The sequence below is a fragment of the Salmo trutta genome, chromosome 30 (assembly GCF_901001165.1).
Source record: "Salmo trutta chromosome 30, fSalTru1.1, whole genome shotgun sequence".
NCBI classification, from domain to species: domain Eukaryota; kingdom Metazoa; phylum Chordata; class Actinopteri; order Salmoniformes; family Salmonidae; genus Salmo; species Salmo trutta.
Genome location: NC_042986.1, coordinates 31,387,535 through 31,407,093, shown reverse-complemented (window position 1 = coordinate 31,407,093; position 19,559 = coordinate 31,387,535). Strand labels below are relative to the sequence as shown.

The following is a 19,559-nucleotide window of genomic DNA, read 5'->3' as shown; positions in this document are numbered from 1 at the left end:
TGCACAAATTGGCAGGAGAGAGAGCATTCTAGAGAGAGAAGTGCATTGTGCATCTGGGCGCATGGTCAATCCGACGTCTGCATTGGCCATGCAGCATTTACGGTGATATGGCCTCAGCTGACGTCAGGGCATTCATACATTCATTCTGCGCTTCACGGAGCAGTGCAGAGCTGTTGTCAAGGAAGTCAGTTTGTGTTTATATAGGATATACCGCCCCCACCTACCGTCAACCAATCATGTCAACGCGGAGCTATACAGAGCCCTCCGCATTGTTACAACATTGGGGAGGAGCATGACGATGAGCTCGATTTGGCCTCTGCGTGCCTCTGGAGACTCCACTATTGCATCGCACCCTCCATATGGAGCCTCCTACCACATTTTCGGATCAAGCATAAATTGACTTTCAGTCTAGGCCTCCGCAATAAATGAGTTTACTGAGATGGGTGCAAATATATACAGTACCAGTCAAACGTTTGGACACACTTACTCATTCCAGGGTTTTCTTTATTTTTACTATTTTCTACATTGTACAATAATAGGGAATACATCAACACTATGAAATAACACATATGGAATCATGTAGTAACCAAAAAAGTGTTAAACAAATCAAAATGTATTTTATAATTTAGATTCTTCAAAGCAGCCACCCTTTGCCTTGATGACAGCTTTGCACACTTTTGGCATTCTCTCAACCAGCTTCAGCTGGAATGCTTTTCCAACAGTCTTGAAGGAGTTCCCACATATGCTGAGCACTTGTTGGCTGCTTTTCCTTCACTCTGCAGTCCAACTCATCCCAAATCATCTCAATTTGTTTGAGGTGATTGTGGAGGCCAGGTCATCTGATGCAGCACTCCATCACTCTCCTTCTTGGATAAATAGCCCTTACACAGCCTGGAGGTGTGTTGGGTCATTGTCCTGTTGAAAAATAAATGATAGTCCCGCTAAGCGCAACCCAGATGGGATGGTGTGTCGCTGTAGAATGCTGTGGTAGCCATGCTGGTTAAGTGTGCCTTGTATTCAAAATAAATCCCCAACAGGGTCACCAGCAAAGCACCATCACACCTCCTCCTCCATTCTTCATGGTGGGAACCACATATGCGGAGATCATCCGTTCACCTACTCTGCGTCTCACAAAGACACGGAAGTTGGAACCAAAAATCTCATATTTGGACTCATCAGACCAAATGACAGATTTCCACCGGTCTAATGTTCATTGCTCATATTTCTTGGCCTAAGCAAGTCTCTTCTTCTTATTGGTGTCCTTTAGTAGTGGTTTCTTTGCAGCAATTCGACCATGAAGGTCTGATTCACGCAGTCTCATCTGAACAGTTGATGTTGAGATGTGTCTGTTACTTGAACTCCATGAAGCATTTATTTGGGCTGCAATCTAAGGTGTAGTTAACTCTAATGAACTTATCCTCTGCAGCAGAGGTAACTCTGGGTCTTCCTTTCCTGTGGCAGTCCTCATGAGAGCCAGTTTCATCATAGCGCTTGATGGTTTTTGCGACTGCACTTGAAGAAACTTTCAAAGTTCTTGACATTTTCCGGATTGACTCACCTTCATGTCTTGAAGTAATGATGGGCTGTCGTTTCTCTTTGCTTATTTGAGCTGTTTTTGCCATAATATGGACTCTGCCTTTTACCAAATAGGGGTATCTTCAGTATACCACCCCTACCTTGTCACTAGAGGTCGACCGATTAATCGGAATGGCCGATTAATTAGGGCTGATTTCATGTTTTCATAACAATCGGAAATCGGTATTTTTGGACGCCGATGGTTTTTATTTTTTAAATATTTTTAAAATAAATGTTTTAGACCTTTATTTAACTAGGCAAGTCAGTTAAGAACACATCCTTATTTTCAATGACGGCCTAGGAACGGTGGGTTAACTGCCTTGTTCAGAGGCAGAATGACAGATTTTTACCTTGTCAGCTCGGGGATTCAATCTTGCAACCTTATGGTTAACTAGTCCAACGCTCTAACCACCTGCTTTACATTGCACTCCACGAGGAGCCTGCCCGTTACGCGAATGCAGTAAGAAGCCAAGGTAAGTTGCTAGCTAGCATTAAACTTATCTTATAAAAAACAATCAATCAATCATAATCACTAGTTAACTACACATGGTTGATGATATTACTAGTTTATCTAGCCTGTCCTGTGTTGCATATAATCGCTTAGGTACACGTTGCTCCAACCATAAACATCAATGCCTTTCTTAAAATCAATACACAAGTATATATTTTTAAACCTGCATATTTAGTTAATATTGCCTGCTAACATGAATTTATTTTAACTAGGGAAAATGTGTCACTTCTCTTGCAAACAGAGTCAGGGTATATGCAGCAGTTTGGGCCGCCTGGCTCGTTGCGAACTGTGAAGACTATTTCTTCCTAACAAAGACAGCCGACTTCGCCAAACGGGGGATGATTTAACAAAAGCGCATTTGCGAAAAAGCACAATTGTTGCACGACTGTACCTAACCATGAACATCAATGCCTTTCTTAAAATCAATATACAGAAGTATATCTTTTTAAATCTGCATATTTAGCTAAAAGAAATCCAGGTTAGCAGGCAATATTAACCAGGTGAAATTGTGTCATTTTGCGTTCATTGCATGCAGAGTCAGGGTATATGCAACAGTTTGGGCCGCCTGGCTCGTTGCGAACTAATTTGCCAGAATTTTAGGTAATTATGACCAATTATGCCACCCATTAGATAAAATACGGAACAGTTCTGTATTTCACTGAAAGAAAAAAAACATTTTGTTTTCGAGATGATAGTTTCCGGATTCGACCATATTAATGACCAGAGGCTCGTATTTCTGTGTGTTATTATGTTATAATTAAGTCTATGATTTGATAGAGCAGTCTGACTGAGCGATGGTAGGCACCAGCAGGCTCGTAAGCATTCATTCAAACAGCACTTTTGTGCGTTTTGCCAGCAGCTCTACGCTGTGCTTCAAGCATTGCGATGTTTATGACTTCAAGCCTATCAACTCCCAAGATTAGGCTGGTGTAACCGATGTGAAATGGCTAGCTAGTTAGCGGGTGCGCGCTAATAGCGTTTCAAACGTCACTCGCTCTGAGACTTGGAGTAGTTGTTCCCCTTGCTCTGCATGGGTAACGCTGCTTCGAGGGTGGCTGTTGTCGATGTGTTCCTGGTTCGAGCCCAGGTAGGAGCGAGGAGAGGGACGGAAGCTATACTGTTACACTGGCAATACTAAAGTACCTATAAGAACATCCAATAGTCAAAGGTATATGAAATACAAATCGTATAGAGAGAAATAGTCCTATAATTCCTATAATAACTACAACCTAAAACTTGAAGACTCATGTTAAAAGGAACCACCAGCTTTCATATGTTCTCATGTTCTGAGCAAGGAACTTAAATGTTAGCTTTCTTACATGGCACATATTGCACTTTTACTTTCTTCTCCAACACTTTGTTTTTGCATTATTTAAACCAAATTGAACATGTTTCATTATTTATTTGTGGCTAAATTGATTTGATTGATTTATTATATTAAGTTAAAATAAGTGTTCATTCAGTATTGTTGTAATTGTCATTATTACAAATAAATTGGGAAAAATCGGCCGATTAATCGGCAGCGGCGGTTTTGGGCCTCCAATAATCGGCATCGGCGTTGAAAAATCATAATCGGTCGACCTCTACTTGTCACAACACAACTGGTTGGTTCAAACGAATTTAGAAGGAAAGAAATTCCACAAATTATTTCATAGTTTTGATGGCTTAATTATTATTCTTCAATGTAGAAAATAGTAAAAATAAAGAAAAACCCTTGAATGAGTAGGTGTGTCCAAAATGTTGACTGGTACGGTATACAGTATTTTTAACAGTATTGAAAATTATACCATCTGTATTTTCGAAATATCCATAGATACGGTATAGACTGTATAAAGTCCAGATAAACTCTCCTGCTTTGTATGGATGGATCTCTGTGTTGCTTTTCATAAAGAATGGGAAAAGCACATGCAGAAAACAAATGATATGCAGAGGCTGCCATGTGCTTCTCCCCACTCCCTCTCCAAGCTGCCTTGGGTGGGATGGGTCGGGTATGAAAACACTGAGCTTTTGTAACCTTGCTGCCCCCCCCCCCCCCCCCCCCCCCCCCCCGATGTCTGCCTGCCACCTTTGACCCCTTGGTTGTTCCACTTGAAGGTATTTAGGCTATAAAGCCGTGGGGTGGAGTAGCACAGGGGAGTGGAGCCACACAGGCAGTGAAAGTCCAGAACAGGCAGGAACATCTAATACCTACCTACCTACCTGGGACTTTCTCCTACCACAGAAATGGGTTCCGGGTTCTTACAAACATCTAAGGGAGAGGTGTGGATCTCTCGCTTAATCCAGTAGGTGGACACACACACACACACACACATATATATATATATAAAATGAGAGAGAGAGATGTTAATTGATTTGACAATGTTAACATATGTTTCCCATGCCAATAAAGCCCTTAAATTGAATTGAATTGAGAGAGAATAGGAGAGAGAGAGAAATAAAGAAAAGTTTAGTGGAGCTACAAGGCAGACAGGTAGAAGTGTGTTTAGACAAATGGTTTAGGCACCAGGGTTGCATGGGGACGAACCTGCTAGACAGCTAAACTGCCTCTAGACATAATGGCTTTGTAAAAGGCTTGTTAGGAATGTGATAGGTTAGGTTGGTTGTCCTGGATTGTACTGGTGGTGACTTCAATTAGATCAGAGATTGAGTAGTTTAGGTATATTTCCCTACTGAGTTTAATCAAATGAGTGTGAGACTGACTATCCTTATTGTGGATATGTTTTAAGCACAAAGTTTCATTTCACATGTGGAGTCATGGTGGCTGTAATATTTTGGAGGGAATGGACTAAGCACTTTCCACTCCGCGTATTCTGTTCCGTGTCAGACAGTCTTTGTGTGGTTTGAGTTGGGGCTGCGATCTAGGTAGAATAGTAATAGATGCATTTGAATGCCCTCCCCACCTCCCTGTATTGAGCTCTTGGTCTGATGCCATCCCATGCCCATGCGTCCAATGAAAACAAATGCACTCTGTAGGTCTACGTGTATAAATGTCTGTTGCAAGTACCTGTGAACCAATCACAGTTGTTCTAATGTTGTGAGGTCCAGCGATCGGGTCTGGGTTGGTGTTAGTTTTGCATATCCATTATGTGCATACAAATTCACACGGGCAGGTTCAAAGTACCAATGCTGTGTTCGTAACCAAGTGGGAGGTAGGAATTTACCAGATGTGAAGTCGTAAATACCAGTTGGATGCATTCACGTGCTTTGAACTTGTTGAGAAATGCAGATTGTCTAATTGCTAACAAGTTGCTAAAAGTACAGCTATCATGCTTGTAAACAAATGATACTGTTCAAAAACATGAATACATATATTAAATTATATTTTGTTCTTGCATATAACTGCCGAAAATGATGGTATTAACATTTACATTTAAGTCATTTAGCAGACGCTCTTATCCAGAGCGACTTACAAATTGGTGCATTCACCTTATGATATCCAGTGGAACAACCACTTTACAATAGTGCATCTAAATCTTTTTTTTGGGGGGGGGGTTAGAAGGATTACTTTATCCTATCCCAGGTATTCCTTAAAGAGGTGGGGTTTCAGGTGTCTCCGGAAGGTGGTGATTGACTCCGCTGTCCTGGCGTCGTGAGGGAGCTTGTTCCACCATTGGGGTGCCAGAGCAGCGAACAGTTTTGACTGGGCTGAGCGGGAACTGTGCTTCCTCAGAGGTAGGGAGGCGAGCAGGCCAGAGGTGGATGAACGCAGTGCCCTTGTTTGGGTGTAGGGCCTGATCAGAGCCTGAAGGTACGGAGGTGCCGTTCCCCTCACAGCTCCGTAGGCAAGCACCATGGACTTGTAGCGGATGCGAGCTTCAACTGGAAGCCAGTGGAGAGAGCGGAGGAGCGGGGTGACGTGAGAGAACTTGGGAAGGTTGAACACCAGACGGGCTGCGGCGTTCTGGATGAGTTGTAAGGGTTTAATGGCACAGGCAGGGAGCCCAGCCAACAGCGAGTTGCAGTAATCCAGACGGGAGATGACAAGTGCCTGGACTAGGACCTGCGCCGCTTCCTGTGTGAGGCAGGGTCGTACTCTGCGAATGTTGTAGAGCATGAACCTACAGGATCGGGTCACCGCCTTGATGTTAGTGGAGAACGACAGGGTGTTGTCCAGGGTCACGCCAAGGTTCTTAGCACTCTGGGAGGAGGACACAAGGGAGTTGTCAACCGTGATGGTGAGATCATGGAACGGGCAGTCCTTCCCCGGGAGGAAGAGCAGCTCCGTCTTGCCGAGGTTCAGCTTGAGGTGGTGAGCCGTTATCCACACTGATATGTCTGCCAGACATGCAGAGATGCGATTCGCCACCTGGTTATCAGAAGGGGGAAAGGAGAAGATTAATTGTGTGTCGTCTGCGTAGCAATGATAGGAGAGACCATGTGAGGATATGACCGAGCCAAGTGACTTGGTGTATAGTGAGAATAGGAGAGGGCCTAGAACAGAGCCCTGGGGGACACCAGTGGTGAGAGCACGTGGTGCGGAGACAGATTCTCGCCACGCCACCTGGTAGGAGCGACCTGTCAGGTAGGACGCAATCCAAGCGTGGGCCGCGCCGGAGATGCCCAGCTCGGAGAGGGTGGAGAGGAGGATCTGATGGTTCACAGTATCAAAGGCAGCAGATAGGTCTAGAAGGATGAGAGCAGAGGAGAGAGAGTTAGCTTTAGCAGTGCGGAGAGCCTCCGTGACACAGAGAAGAGCAGTCTCAGTTGAATGCCCAGTCTTGAAACCTGACTGATTAGGATCAAGAAGGTCATTCTGAGAGAGATAGCAGGAGAGCTGGCCAAGGACGGCACGTTCAAGAGTTTTGGAGAGAAAAGAAAGAAGGGATACTGGTCTGTAGTTGTTGATATCGGAGGGATCGAGTGTAGGTTTTTTCAGAAGGGAGGGGGAGGAGGATTCAGGAGGGAGGAGAAGGTAGCAAAGAGCTTCCTAGGGTTAGAGGCAGATGCTTGGAATTTAGAGTGGTAGAAAGTGGCTTTAGCAGCAGAGACAGAAGAGGAAAATGTAGAGAGGAGGGCGTGAAAGGATGCCAGGTCCGCAGGGAGGCGAGTTTTCCTCCATTTCCGCTCGGCTGCCCGGAGCCCTGTTCTGTGAGCTCGCAGTGAGTCGTCGAGCCACGGCGCAGGAGTGGAGGACCGAGCCGGCCTGGAAGATAGGGGACAGAGTAAATCAAAGGATGCAGAAAGGGAGGAGAGGAGGGTTGAGGAGGCAGAATCAGGAGATAGGTTGGAGAAGGTTTGAGCAGAGGGAAGAGATGATAGGATGGAAGAGGAGAGAGTAGCGGGAGAGAGAGAGCGAAGGTTGGGACGGCGCCATACCATCCGAGTAGGGGCAGAGAGAGAAGTGTTGGATGAGAGCGAGAGGGAAAAGGATACAAGGTAGTGGTCGGAGACTTGGAGGGGAGTTGCAATGAGATTAGTGGAAGAACAGCATCTAGTAAAGATGAGGTCAAGCGTATTGCCTGCCTTGTGAGTAGGGGGGGAAGGTGAGAGGGTGAGGTCAAAAGAGGAGAGGAGTGGAAAGAAGGAGGCAGAGAGGAATGAGTCAAAGGTAGACGTGGGGAGGTTAAAGTCACCCAGAACTGTGAGAGGTGAGCCATCCTCAGGGAAGGAACTTATCAAGGCATCAAGCTCATTGATGAACTCTCCAAGGGAACCTGGAGGGCGATAAATGATTAGGATGTTAAGCTTGAAAGGGCTGGTAACTGTGACAGCATGGAATTCAAATGAGGAGATAGACAGATGGGTCAGGGGAGAAAGAGAGAATGTCTACTTGGGAGAGATGAGGATTCCAGTGCCACCACCCCGCTGGCTCGATGCTCTAGGGGTGTGCGAGAACACGTAGACAGATGAGGAGAGAGCAGTAGGAGTAGCAGTGTTATCTGTGGTAATCCATGTTTCCGTCAGCGCCAGGAAGTCTAGGGACTGGAGGGTAGCATAGGCTGAGATGAACTCAGCCTTGTTGGCCGCAGACCGGCAGTTCCAGAGGCTGCCGGAGACCTGGAACTCCACGTGGGTCGTGCGCGCTGGGACCACCAGGTTAGAGTGGCAGCGGCCACGCGGTGTGAAGCGTTTGTATGGCCTGTGCAGAGGGGAGAGAACAGGGATAGACAGACACATAGTTGACAAGCTACAGAAGAGGCTACGCTAATGCAAAGGAGATTGGAATGACAAGAGGACTACACGTCTCGAATGTTCAGAAAGTTAAGCTTACGTTGCGAAAATCTTATTGACTAAAATGACGAAAATGCTAGCTAACTAACACAACACTACACTAATCAAGTCGTTCCGTTGTAATGTAATAGTTTCTACAGTGCTGCTAGTCGGTAGAGGTTGGCTATTATACAAAAGCAACTTTGTAGCTAGCTAACATAACATAACACTAATCAAGATGTTCCTTTGTAATGTATTTAGTTTCTACAATGCTGCTCGTCGGTAATAGTTGGCTAGGTATGGAACAATGGCGTCGCGGGGGACGGAAATAGCTGGCTAGCTAACCTAGCTAACCTCGATAATTACTAAACTACACAATTATCAAGCTATGACAAAGACAGCTATGTAGCTAGCTAGCTAACACTGCACTAGTCAAATCGTTCCGTTGTAATGTATTAGTATCTACAGCGCTGCTAGTCGGTAACGGTTGGCTAGCTAGCGGTGTTGACTACGTTAGGAGGACGAAAAAAATAGCTGGCCTCGATAATTACTCTAATTACTCTAAACTACACAATTATCTTTGATAGCTAAGAAAAAATTGCTCAGATCAAACAAACCAAACCGTTGTAATGTAAAGAAGTGTAATATTACCTGTGGAGCGAAGCGAAGTGCGACTGCTCGCTCCGGACCGGAAGTTGGTTGATTAAGATAATTAATTACCTTAGTACAGTGTTTGCTCCACTAAAAGTTGTGTGATTATGCTGCGGGACTTAGAGGTAATTTGTGGTTTAGTACGGTACCCTGCATCACCACTTCTTTGCTCCAGACCAGCGCAAGGGGGAGTTAGAGCACTGATTATGCTTTTGGGTCCTACTGTGTCTCTGACAATGAATGGGCGACATAAACCTAAAAAGAAACTGGTAATTGTGCACAACTTCAGTATTTCTTACTAAAACTGTTGTTACACTAAGGTGTTTTTTTTTTTGGTCAGGATTATTTTTGCTCCTACCGTAGTATTGTATGCCACTCCCGACCGGTCATGTTGTACAGCGCCTGAGTGGCGCATTAGTCTAAGACACTGCATAGCAGTGTTGCTACAGATGCTGGTTCAATACCCGTGCTGACTTCGACTGGGAGACCCATGAGATGACTGTAGGTTTTTGGTTTCTCTCCCTCTAAATACAGAAATAAATAATTCTAAATAACAAACTAGCTTTATTTACAAATTAGTAGCATTGTCTAACCCCATGTTCAAGAATGGCCTTTTTATCGCTCATTTTACGTTATTTGAAATCAAAATCATCTCCAAAATATTGTAATTTTTTAAACTAAGAGATTATTTTTGTTATTACGAGAGAAAAAAAATGTATGAAATTAATTGAAATGTATGCATTCACTACTGTAAGTCGCTCTGGATAAGAGCGTCTGCTAAATGACTAAAAAAAAAAAAATGTAAAATTTTTTATTAATTTAGAATTATATAAAAGCCGTTGGATATTCTCACAGATATATTATTAACCCTGTTATTAGCAGGACAATATAAATTGGTCATATTGTTCATGGCTCCTGAGTGGCGCCTTGCAGTTCTCCAGCTGTATCCACTGAAAGTGCACAGGGTTCAAGGCACAAGGGCAGGGGGCACAGGATGGGTTGCAGAGCAGCGCACAGGAGACTGACCTAGCCCATGGGGAAAGGACGAGGAGGAAGGGGGAGGGTGTTGACCGCTACACTGGCAACACTTTAAGGGGCATTGCACTAATAATGGCGCTGACTAGGAAAACGTTCCCTCTGTTCTTTTCTTAGTGCCTGTCTGCACGTTCAAACTAAAACAATGTAACTAATAATGGCATCTTTATGCTTTCGTTAATAAAATAATTGTAGGGGCCTCCAGGTTGGCGCAGTGGTCTAAGGCACTGCATAGCAGTACTAGCTGTGCCACCAGAGATTCTGGGTTCGAGTCCAGGCTCTGTCGCAGCCGGCCTTGACCGGGAGGCCCTGGCCCAGTGTCGTCTGGGTTTGGACGGCAGGGATATCCTTGTCTCATCGAGCACTAGAGACTCCTGTGGTCGCCCGGTGGATGTTGTTCCCTCCGACACATTGGTGTGGCTGGCTTCCCAGCTGGCTTCCCGGTTGGATGTGCAGTGCGGCTTGGTTTGGTTGTGTTTCGGAGGATGCATTGCTCTCGACCATTGCCTCTCTCGAGTCCGTACGGGAGTTGCACCGATGAGACAAGACTGTAACTACCAATTGGGGAGAAAGAAGTGGTAAAATAATAATTATAAAAATACTCTTTCAAAATGCTAATGTTTATTTAGTTATGGATCCATAACGAATTACTATGGGAATAAATATCACTGAATTACAGAAATATCCTCCAATCCTCTATATGTAATTATTGGCGGAGAGTCACGTCATATTTTTCGATATACTACCACAGGCCTACTACAGGCGACATGAGTCTCACTAGTGTTGAGTTATGTACTGTTAAAATTGGTGTAGGTCTTATTTATTTAAAGCGCAGTGTTGAAGGATTTTAAGCAATAGCCTACAACTATTTTAGCACCGTTTTGCGCTGCTCTGAGACAAGCATGGGGACTGGTCTTGATAATCAATGAGATTTTTATTTTCACTGAATCTCCGTTTGGGTAGTGGTTAGACTAGAATTCGAAAATTAGGATGTAGAAATGTCATGCTCTTAGTGTAGCCTTTATTTAACTAGGCAAGTCAGTTAAGAACAAATTCTTATTTACAAGGACAGCCTACACCTTCCTCCCCGCCGGGGAATTGAGACCCGGTCTCCCACGTGCCTGCACAACACGGGGATTCTTTAGCTAAATAGCCCAGTACTGTAGCCTACTCCCGACCGTCACTTTGTACAGCGCCATATTTTCCGTTCCATCCTAATGGAAATCCAGAGGGTTTTTCACTTTTCTTGGAATAGAAACACTGTAATATTAAGCAAATTAATTATGCAACATTTCTTAAAATCAGTCCCATATGCTATGTTCTTACAAAAAAAGGTTTTAAATTCTCTAGTACAGCCACTATTAAAGGCTATCAAATGCTTCTCAAAGATGCCCTCTGCTGGTCAAACTAGCACTAACTAGCATTAATGGTACCAGTGGTTCACACTTAAATAACGTGCCATAGAATTCTGCGGCACCATGCAACCTGCACCGCAGTACGCTGCAACTTTTAAAAGACGAACCACTGTAGGTGACGTCAGAGGTCAGCTTGTGGGAAAGTGGAGGGGCATTCAATTGGATTTTTACCAGTCGTATGTGGTAAATTCCCACTTGGTTATGAATGAAGCATTATGCTCTCTCTGTCAAAGATGGGTCTGCTAAGAGAGCTCATCTTGCAAGATCCATGCCATATTTATGAGGCTATTTAGCAACGGTAGGCATTTCAGTAGTTAGTGGTAACTAAAGTAATAAGTTATACTAGTCATATAAGCAGGGTTTAATTTGTTGCATGTTGCAACTATTCAAGTGTTGATGTACTGTAACCCTGATCAACAACCGACACAACAGTCCCCTTTCCTCCCGCACCAATGAAGACAAGCTGACTCTCAGGGGACAAAGGCTTAGCCTCAGGTCACACTTACACAACCAACCAGTGATCTTGCATTTGTCTTAGAAACCAACAACCTGTCTGTGTTAATGTGCATGGTAACTGTGATGTGAGCTTGCGTACCCTTGAGAAAGTTATTGAGAAGAGGGGAAGAAATGGAGAGAAAGTGATGGGGATTGACTCAATTCTATCATATGATTGACTTATATTCAGTGGTTTGTATAGGAAGCAGTATTCTCAGGCTAAACAAAGTACTTGGTGTAAACAGAGCACTGATCAAGGGTCCATCATAAAAAGCAACAGGCTGATTGATTAATGATTCCTTCTGATTGTTAGTACTCTGTGTTAATCAATGTAGAAGGATAGATATGGAGGTGTTGCCATTGTCAGTGATACTGAATCACGTCAGTAATGTTTGTAGTATGCTGTGTCGTTTATCAGGTAAAGCAGAACGGGAACACACCTTTTTCTTGTTTTATTACAGCCCAAATCAGACAGGTATTCGTACAAAGGTGACTGTTGTGAAATGTTTTATGTTGTCCTAACATAAACAACAGATCCCATAATGCCTTTCTGTATCTCTCCTGATGGTCCTCACATATATCAGTGTGTTCTATGCAGCGTTTTGTTGTATATGCAGTAATTTGTTACGCTTGGTCCGAAGTCCAAAAGAACACAAATCTGATATTCACACATTCTGTGTTTTACAGGGATAGTTCACACCAACAGTGTGTCAGGTTTTTTTTCATACTGCTGAAATGAAGAGGTGTCGCTCTTCTGTCTCATTATTTTTCAGCGGGGGCGGAGAGGGCTCCCTGGACAGACTCCTCACCTCCATCAGCTCTGGGCTGTCACCACGGAAACGGACTACCAGCCAGTGCAAGTCAGAACCACCCCTGCTGCGGACGTCCAAGAGGACCATCTACACAGCCGGCCGCCCACCCTGGTATAACGAACATGGAACCCAGTCCAAAGAGGCCTTCGTCATCGGTAGGAACCCTCAGGAGAATTTAATAGAATAATGCTTCGTTTTATGTGAGAAAATGACCTGTCTCCTGCTTCCCAAGCCCTCTAAGTCAAGACACAGACATGACATGGGGAATGTCACAGGGTTAAGATCAGCTGCAGGGCTATCCACAGCCCTCTATTCCTGATCAAATTGCTTGTGAATGAAACTACCTATTACTGTAACATCGTCATGCACCTGAATGCTGTTCTATGATGCTGTGGGTGCCTGTGCTTTGTTTGAGAAAGCAGAGGGGATAACGTCTGCTACAAGAGGAAACCTGACTTTCTTGGGAATAAGCATCAACATGTTAACTGATAATGGTTATTGATGCCCCATCGTAAGTCATTATTTGATATTTGAACACGGCAGGAGGGGTTTCTACACCACTGAGCAGAAATGTTTCAGATAGTGCCCTGCTGATAGAAGAGACTCGTTCAGTTACTGTAGACATTCAAAAGCTACTTTCAGTTGAACCAAGGACTTTTAAGTGGTCTACCTCGCTCATCTCACCTAGTTTCCATTGTGCCCTGTGTGTCCTACAGGTCTGTGTGGGGGCAGTGCCTCGGGGAAGACCACAGTAGCCAGGAAGATCATAGAGGCTCTGGATGTCCCCTGGGTGGTCCTGCTCTCCATGGACTCCTTCTACAAGGTGTGTGTGTGTGTGTGCACGTGTGTGCGTGCATGTGTGTGTGCGCGTGTAGGGCACTATAAAATCTGAAGAACGCAGACGGAATCATGGAATCCAGACATTAAAACGTAATTCAACAATATTCAAAAATGTATTGAACGTAGTAAGGAACCAACTAAACGTTCTGAAAATTAATTCATTTGTCCAAGTTTATCATAAGACATGAACAGAATGCGTCAGTGATTCGTACGAGAATTCCCCATCTGTGTGTGTGGTGCGCGTCTGTGTATCCGTTAGCAATGATGCTCATGAAAAGTCTTCTGGGAAATGGAAAGGTTTTCCCAAAAACCTTCTCAATTAAATGTTCATTACAAAGTAGCCTATGCTTACCTGGCCGAATGATGTCATGGTTATTTGTATCAATCTACCACATGTGAGCTACAAAAACACAGCTAAACAACAGCCTCTTGCTAGGTGCAAACTGGAATGAATGGATAACTACACCCAGAATCTATACACTACCGTTCAAAAGTTTGGGGTCACTTAGAAATGTCCTTGTTTTTGAAAGAAAAGAAAAGTTTTGGTCCATTAAAATAACATCAAATTAAACAGAAATACAGTGTAGACATTGTTATTGTTGTAAATGACAACTGTAGCTGCAAACGGCTGATTTTTCGAATGGAATATCTACATCGGCGTACAGAGGCCCATTATCAGCAACCAGCACTCATGTGTTCCAATGGCACGTTGTGTTAGCTAATCCAAGTTCATAATTTTAAAAGGCTAATTGATCATTTGAAAACCCTTTTGCAATTATGTTAGCACAGCTGAAAACTATTGTGCTGATTAAAGAAACAATACAACTGGCCTTCTTTAGACTAGTTGAGTATCTGGAACATCAGCATTTGTGGGTTCAATTACAGCCTCAAAATGGCCAGAAACAAAGAACTTTCTTCTGAAACTCGTCAGTCTATTCTTGTTCTGAGAAATGAAGGCTATTCCATGTGTGAAATTGCCAAGAAACTGAAGATCTCGTACAACGCTGTGTACTACTCCCTTCACAGAACAGAGCAAACTGGCTCTAACCAGAATAGAAAGAGGAGTGGGAGGCCCCGGTGCACAACTGAGCAAGAGGACAAGTACATTAGTATCTAGTTTGAGAAACAGACGCCTCACAAGTCCTCAACTCGCAGCTTCATTAAATAGTACCCGCAAACACCAGTCTCAACGTCAACAGTGAAGAGGCGACTCCGGGATGCTGGCCTTCTAGGCAGAGTTGCAAAGAAAAAGCCATATCTCAGACTGGCCAATAAAAATAAAAGATTAAGATGGGCAAAAGAACAGACACTGGACAGAGGAACTCTGCCTAGAAGGCCAGCATCCCGGAGTCGCCTCTTATGGCTAGGGGGCAGTATTTTCACGGCTGGATAAAAAACGTACCCGATTTAATCTGATTATTAGTCCTGCCCAGAAACTAGAATATGCATATAATTATTAGCTTTGGAGAGGAAACACTCCAAAGTTTCTAAAACTGTTTGAATGGTGTCTGTGAGTATAACAGAACTCCTATGGCAGGCAAAAACCTGAGAATGTTCTGTTCAGGAAGTACCCTGTCTGACCATTTATTTGCTTTCTTTGACATCTCTTCCAAAAACTAAGGATCTCTGCTGTTACGTGACAATACCCACGTCTCCAATGGGCTCTCAGAGCCCGGGAAAAACAGGAATGACGTAATTCAAAGCCCTGGCTGAAACAAAGGAGAGCAAAAGCTAAGTGGTCTCTCAGTGGGGAAATGCTTACGCTCGCGACCTGCCCCGCCCCCGGCTTTCGGTTTTTCCCTCAGTTTACAGACATGCAGATTCCCGGTCGGAATATTATCGCTTTTCTACGAGATAAATTGCATAAAAATTGGTTTTAAACAGCGGTTGACATGCTTCGAAGTACGGTAATGGAATATTTAGAAATTTTTTGTCACGTTCTGCGCCATGCTCGTGACCGTGATTTACCATTGGGATAGTGTCTAGAACGCACGAACAAAACGTCGTTGATGGAACATAACGATGGATTATTTGGGACCAAACCAACATTTGTTATTGAAGTAGAAGTCCTGGGAGTGCATTCTGACGAAGAACAGGAAAGGTAATAACATTTTTCTTATAGGAAATGTGATTTTGGTGAAGGCTAAACTGGTTGGGTGTCTAAATAGCTAGCCCTGTGATGCCGGGCTATGTACTTAGAATATTGCAAAATGTGCTTCATCCGAAAAGCTATTTTAAAATCGGACATATCGAGTGCATAGAGGAGTTCTGTATCTATAATTCTTAAAATAATTGTTATGCTTTTTGTGAACGTTTATCGTGAGTAATTTAGTAAATTCACCGGAAGTGTTCGGTGGGAATGCTAGTTCTGAACGTCACATGCTAATGTAAAAAGCTGGTTTTTGATATAAATATGAACTTGATTGAACAGACATGCATGTATTGTATAACACAATGTCCTAGGTGTGTCATCTGATGAAGATCATAAAAGGTTAGTGCTGCATTTAGCTGTGGTTTTGTTTTTTGTGACATTATATGCTAGCTTGAAAAATGGGTGTCTGATTATTTCTGGCTGGGTACTCTGCTGACATAATCTAATGTTTTGCTTTCGCTGTAAAGCCTTTTTGAAATCGGACAGTGTGGTTAGATTAACGAGAGTCTTGTCTTTAAATAGCTGTAAAATAGTCATATGTTTGAAAAGTGGAAGTTTTCGGATTTTAGAGGAGTTTGTATTTCGCGCCCCGCCCATCATTGGATATTGGAGCAGACGTTCCGCTAGCGGAACATCTAGATGTAAGAGGTTTTAAGCTAAGGACCCTGGGACTAAACACCTCCCTCTGCAACTGGATCCTGGACTTCCTGACAGGCCACCCCCAGGTGGTAAGGGTAGGCAACAAAACATCTGCCACGCTAATCCTCAACACGGGGGCGCCTCAGGGATGTGTGCTTAGTCCCCTCCTGTACTCCCTGTTCACCCATGATTGCATGGCCAAGCACGACTCCAACACCATAATTAAGTTTGCTGACGACACAACAGTGGTAGGCCTGATCACCGACAACGATGAGACAGCCTATAGGGAGGAGGTCAGAAAACTGGCAGTGTGGTGCCAGGACAACAACCTCTCCCTCAACGTGAGCAAGACAAAGGAGCTGATCATGGAATTCAGGAAAAGGAGGGCCGAACACACCCCCTTTCACATCGACCTGGCTGTAGTGTAGTGGGTCTAGAGTTCCTTGATGTCCACAACACCAACAAACTATCATGGTCCAAACACACCAAGACTGTCGTGAAGAGGGCACGACAAAACCTATTTCCTCTCAGGAGACTGAAAAGATTTGGCATGGTTCAGATCAGATCCCAGATCCTTAAAAAGTTTCACAGCTGCACCATCGAGAGCATCCTGACGGGTTGCATCACCACCTGGTATGGCAACTGCTCGGCCTCCGACCACAAGGCACTACAGAGGGTAGTGCGTACGGCCCAGTACATCTATGGGGCCAAGCTTCCCGCCGTCCAGCACCTATACACTAGGTGGTGTCAGAGACAGGCCCAAAAAAGGAGGAAGGCCCGTTCACCCAAGTCATAGACTGTTCTCTCTGATACCACACGGCAAGCGGTACAGGGGCGCCAAGTCTAGGTCCAGAAGGCTCCTTAACAGCTTATATCCCCAAGCCATAAGACTGCTGAACAGTTAATCAAATGGCCACCCGGACTATTTACATTGACAAAAAATAAATACAAAATAAATAATAATTTTACATTGAGCCCCCTCTTGGTTTTTACACTGCTGCTATTCACTGTTTTATCTATGCATAGTCACTTTACCCCTACCTACGTGTGCAAATTACCTCGACTTACCTGTACCCCCGCACATTGACATTGAACCAGTACCTCCTGTATATAGTCTTGTTATTGTTATTTTATTGTGTTACTTTTTATTTCATTTTTTACTTTAGTTTACTTAGTAAATCTTTTTCTTGAACTGCATTGGTGGTTATGGATCGTAGGTAAGCATTTCAGGTCTACACCTGTTGTATTCAGCGCATGTGACAAATACGCTTTTATTTGACAATAACAACACAATAACCACATATTTAACAGCACAATAACAACACAATAACAACACAATAACAACACAATAGCACAATAACAACACAATAACAACACAATAACAACACAATAACAACCCAATAACAACACAATAACAGCACAATAACAACACAATAACAGCACAATAAAAACACAATAACAGCACAATAACAACACAATAACAACACAACAGCACTCATGCACTGTACAGCTTCCCTCTCACTCCCCTCAAAATCTGAATGAGATCTGGAGATGGTTTTCTACAGTGTTTTAATACCACGTAATCCCATTCTCTCTATCTCGCTCTACTCCCCCTCTCTATCTCTCACTATCTCTCTAACCTGAGTGACCAGGCTTTTGAAGAGATGGAAAGATCCCCGAGGGGATAAGGGGGTAGATGTAAAATGAGAGGGATGAGAGAGGGGGAAAAGAAGCAACATTTGGGTGAGCGAGGGTGAGGACAAGAGGAGAAGGATATTGGCCAACCAACCATCATTAAAAGAGTCATCAGCTTCCCCTTACTGTGTTATGTAACAGAGTGACAGCCTGACTTTACTGGAACTCTATTAGCTTTACTGTAGGACACCAGCTTTACTGCAGCTCTACTAGCTTTGCTGTAGGTCACCAGCTTTACTGCAGCTCTACCAGCTTTACTGTAGGACACCAGCTTTACTGCAGCTCTACTAGCTTTACTGTAGGTCACCAGCTTTACTGCAGCTCTATTAGCTGTACTGTAGGTCACCAGCTTTACTGCAGCTCTACCAGCTTTACTGTACATCACCAGCTTTACTGCAGCTCTACTAGCTTTACTGTACATCACCAGCTTTACTGCAGCTCTACCAGCTTTACTGTAGGTCACCAGCTTTACTGCAGCTCTACCAGCTTTACTGTACATCACCAGCTTTACTGCAGCTCTACCAGCTTTACTGTACATCACCAGCTTTACTGCAGCTTTACTGCAGATCACCAGCTTTACTGCAGCTTTACTGCAGATCACCAGCTTTACTGCAGCTCTGCCAGCTTTACTGTAGGTCACCAGCTTTACCAGCCACCTTTGGATCTTCACTAATGCCACTTTAAGATACCAAATACCAGTTGTGAGTTAACAACCAAACACCATTTCCATGTAGAACATCAGCAGCAGTGGTAGTTGCCATTCATCACAGATCTAGGTGCAGTTTATCCTAACCCAAATCTTAACCTTAATAATTAGCGAGATTTAAAAAAGTACTGACCAAGTAATAGTTATCTGGGGAAACGTATAACTCCTGCTCACTCCCATATGAATGGATATCCACTCTGAGATATCACGCCTCTCATTCTGGCTTCCCAGGCCCATCTTGGCTCTGGAGTAGCACTGGAGTGGCTGTATTTCTATGACACTGTTACTTATAAAGTGCTTATGATTGAACCACGAGAGGAGGGGGTAGGAGAGTTCCAAATACCAGGGATCGAATTTGAAAGGGCTGGCTACGGTCCAGTGCAATGTGCATGCGCTTGCACATACACACACACACACACACACCTTCTGGCAGGTCCTCACAGGAGGGACACAGCATTCCCGTCTCGCCTAAATTTAGTCAAGCTTAGTTGAGAGGCACTCCAGTAGGGTGAGTGTGTGCACATGAACGTCCACGTGCACATGCCTGTGTAACTGTGTTATCTTCATGCATCATCCACTGATTTTTCAGGGAGGTCTTTCTGCTTGATTTTCTGATTTAACGTTATTTTAATGTTCATCCAATGTTGTGTGCAGGTTCTGACACCTGAGCAGCAGGTCACGGCAGCCAGTAATGACTACAACTTTGACCACCCGGATGCCTTTGACTTTGGCCTGCTGGCACACACACTGAGGAAACTCAAACTGGGCAAGAGTGTGAAGATCCCTGTGTATGACTTCACCACACACGGACGCCAGAAGGACTGGGTGAGGACACACAAACACACACAGAAATGCCCCCCCCCCCCCACATTGCAGTGTAATC

At 44.0% G+C, this 19,559-nt stretch overlaps 1 protein-coding gene across 5 annotated transcripts in view; it reads left to right on the top strand.

Annotated features, from left to right (window-relative positions):
- Positions 1-19,559, top strand: part of uckl1b (uridine-cytidine kinase 1-like 1b) — a 56,764-nt gene that overhangs the window by 20,607 nt on the left and 16,598 nt on the right. For 4 of the 5 annotated variants that reach the window (XM_029723865.1, XM_029723860.1, XM_029723862.1 and 1 more), the window contains exons 2-4: positions 12,606-12,799; positions 13,361-13,467; positions 19,331-19,501. In XM_029723865.1, the coding sequence (XP_029579725.1) occupies positions 12,606-12,799; positions 13,361-13,467; positions 19,331-19,501 (472 nt within the window). Of the gene's footprint in view, positions 1-4,227; positions 4,369-12,605; positions 12,800-13,360; positions 13,468-19,330; positions 19,502-19,559 lie in introns of those variants that run through there. The other variant, XM_029723864.1, reaches the window with a different exon arrangement.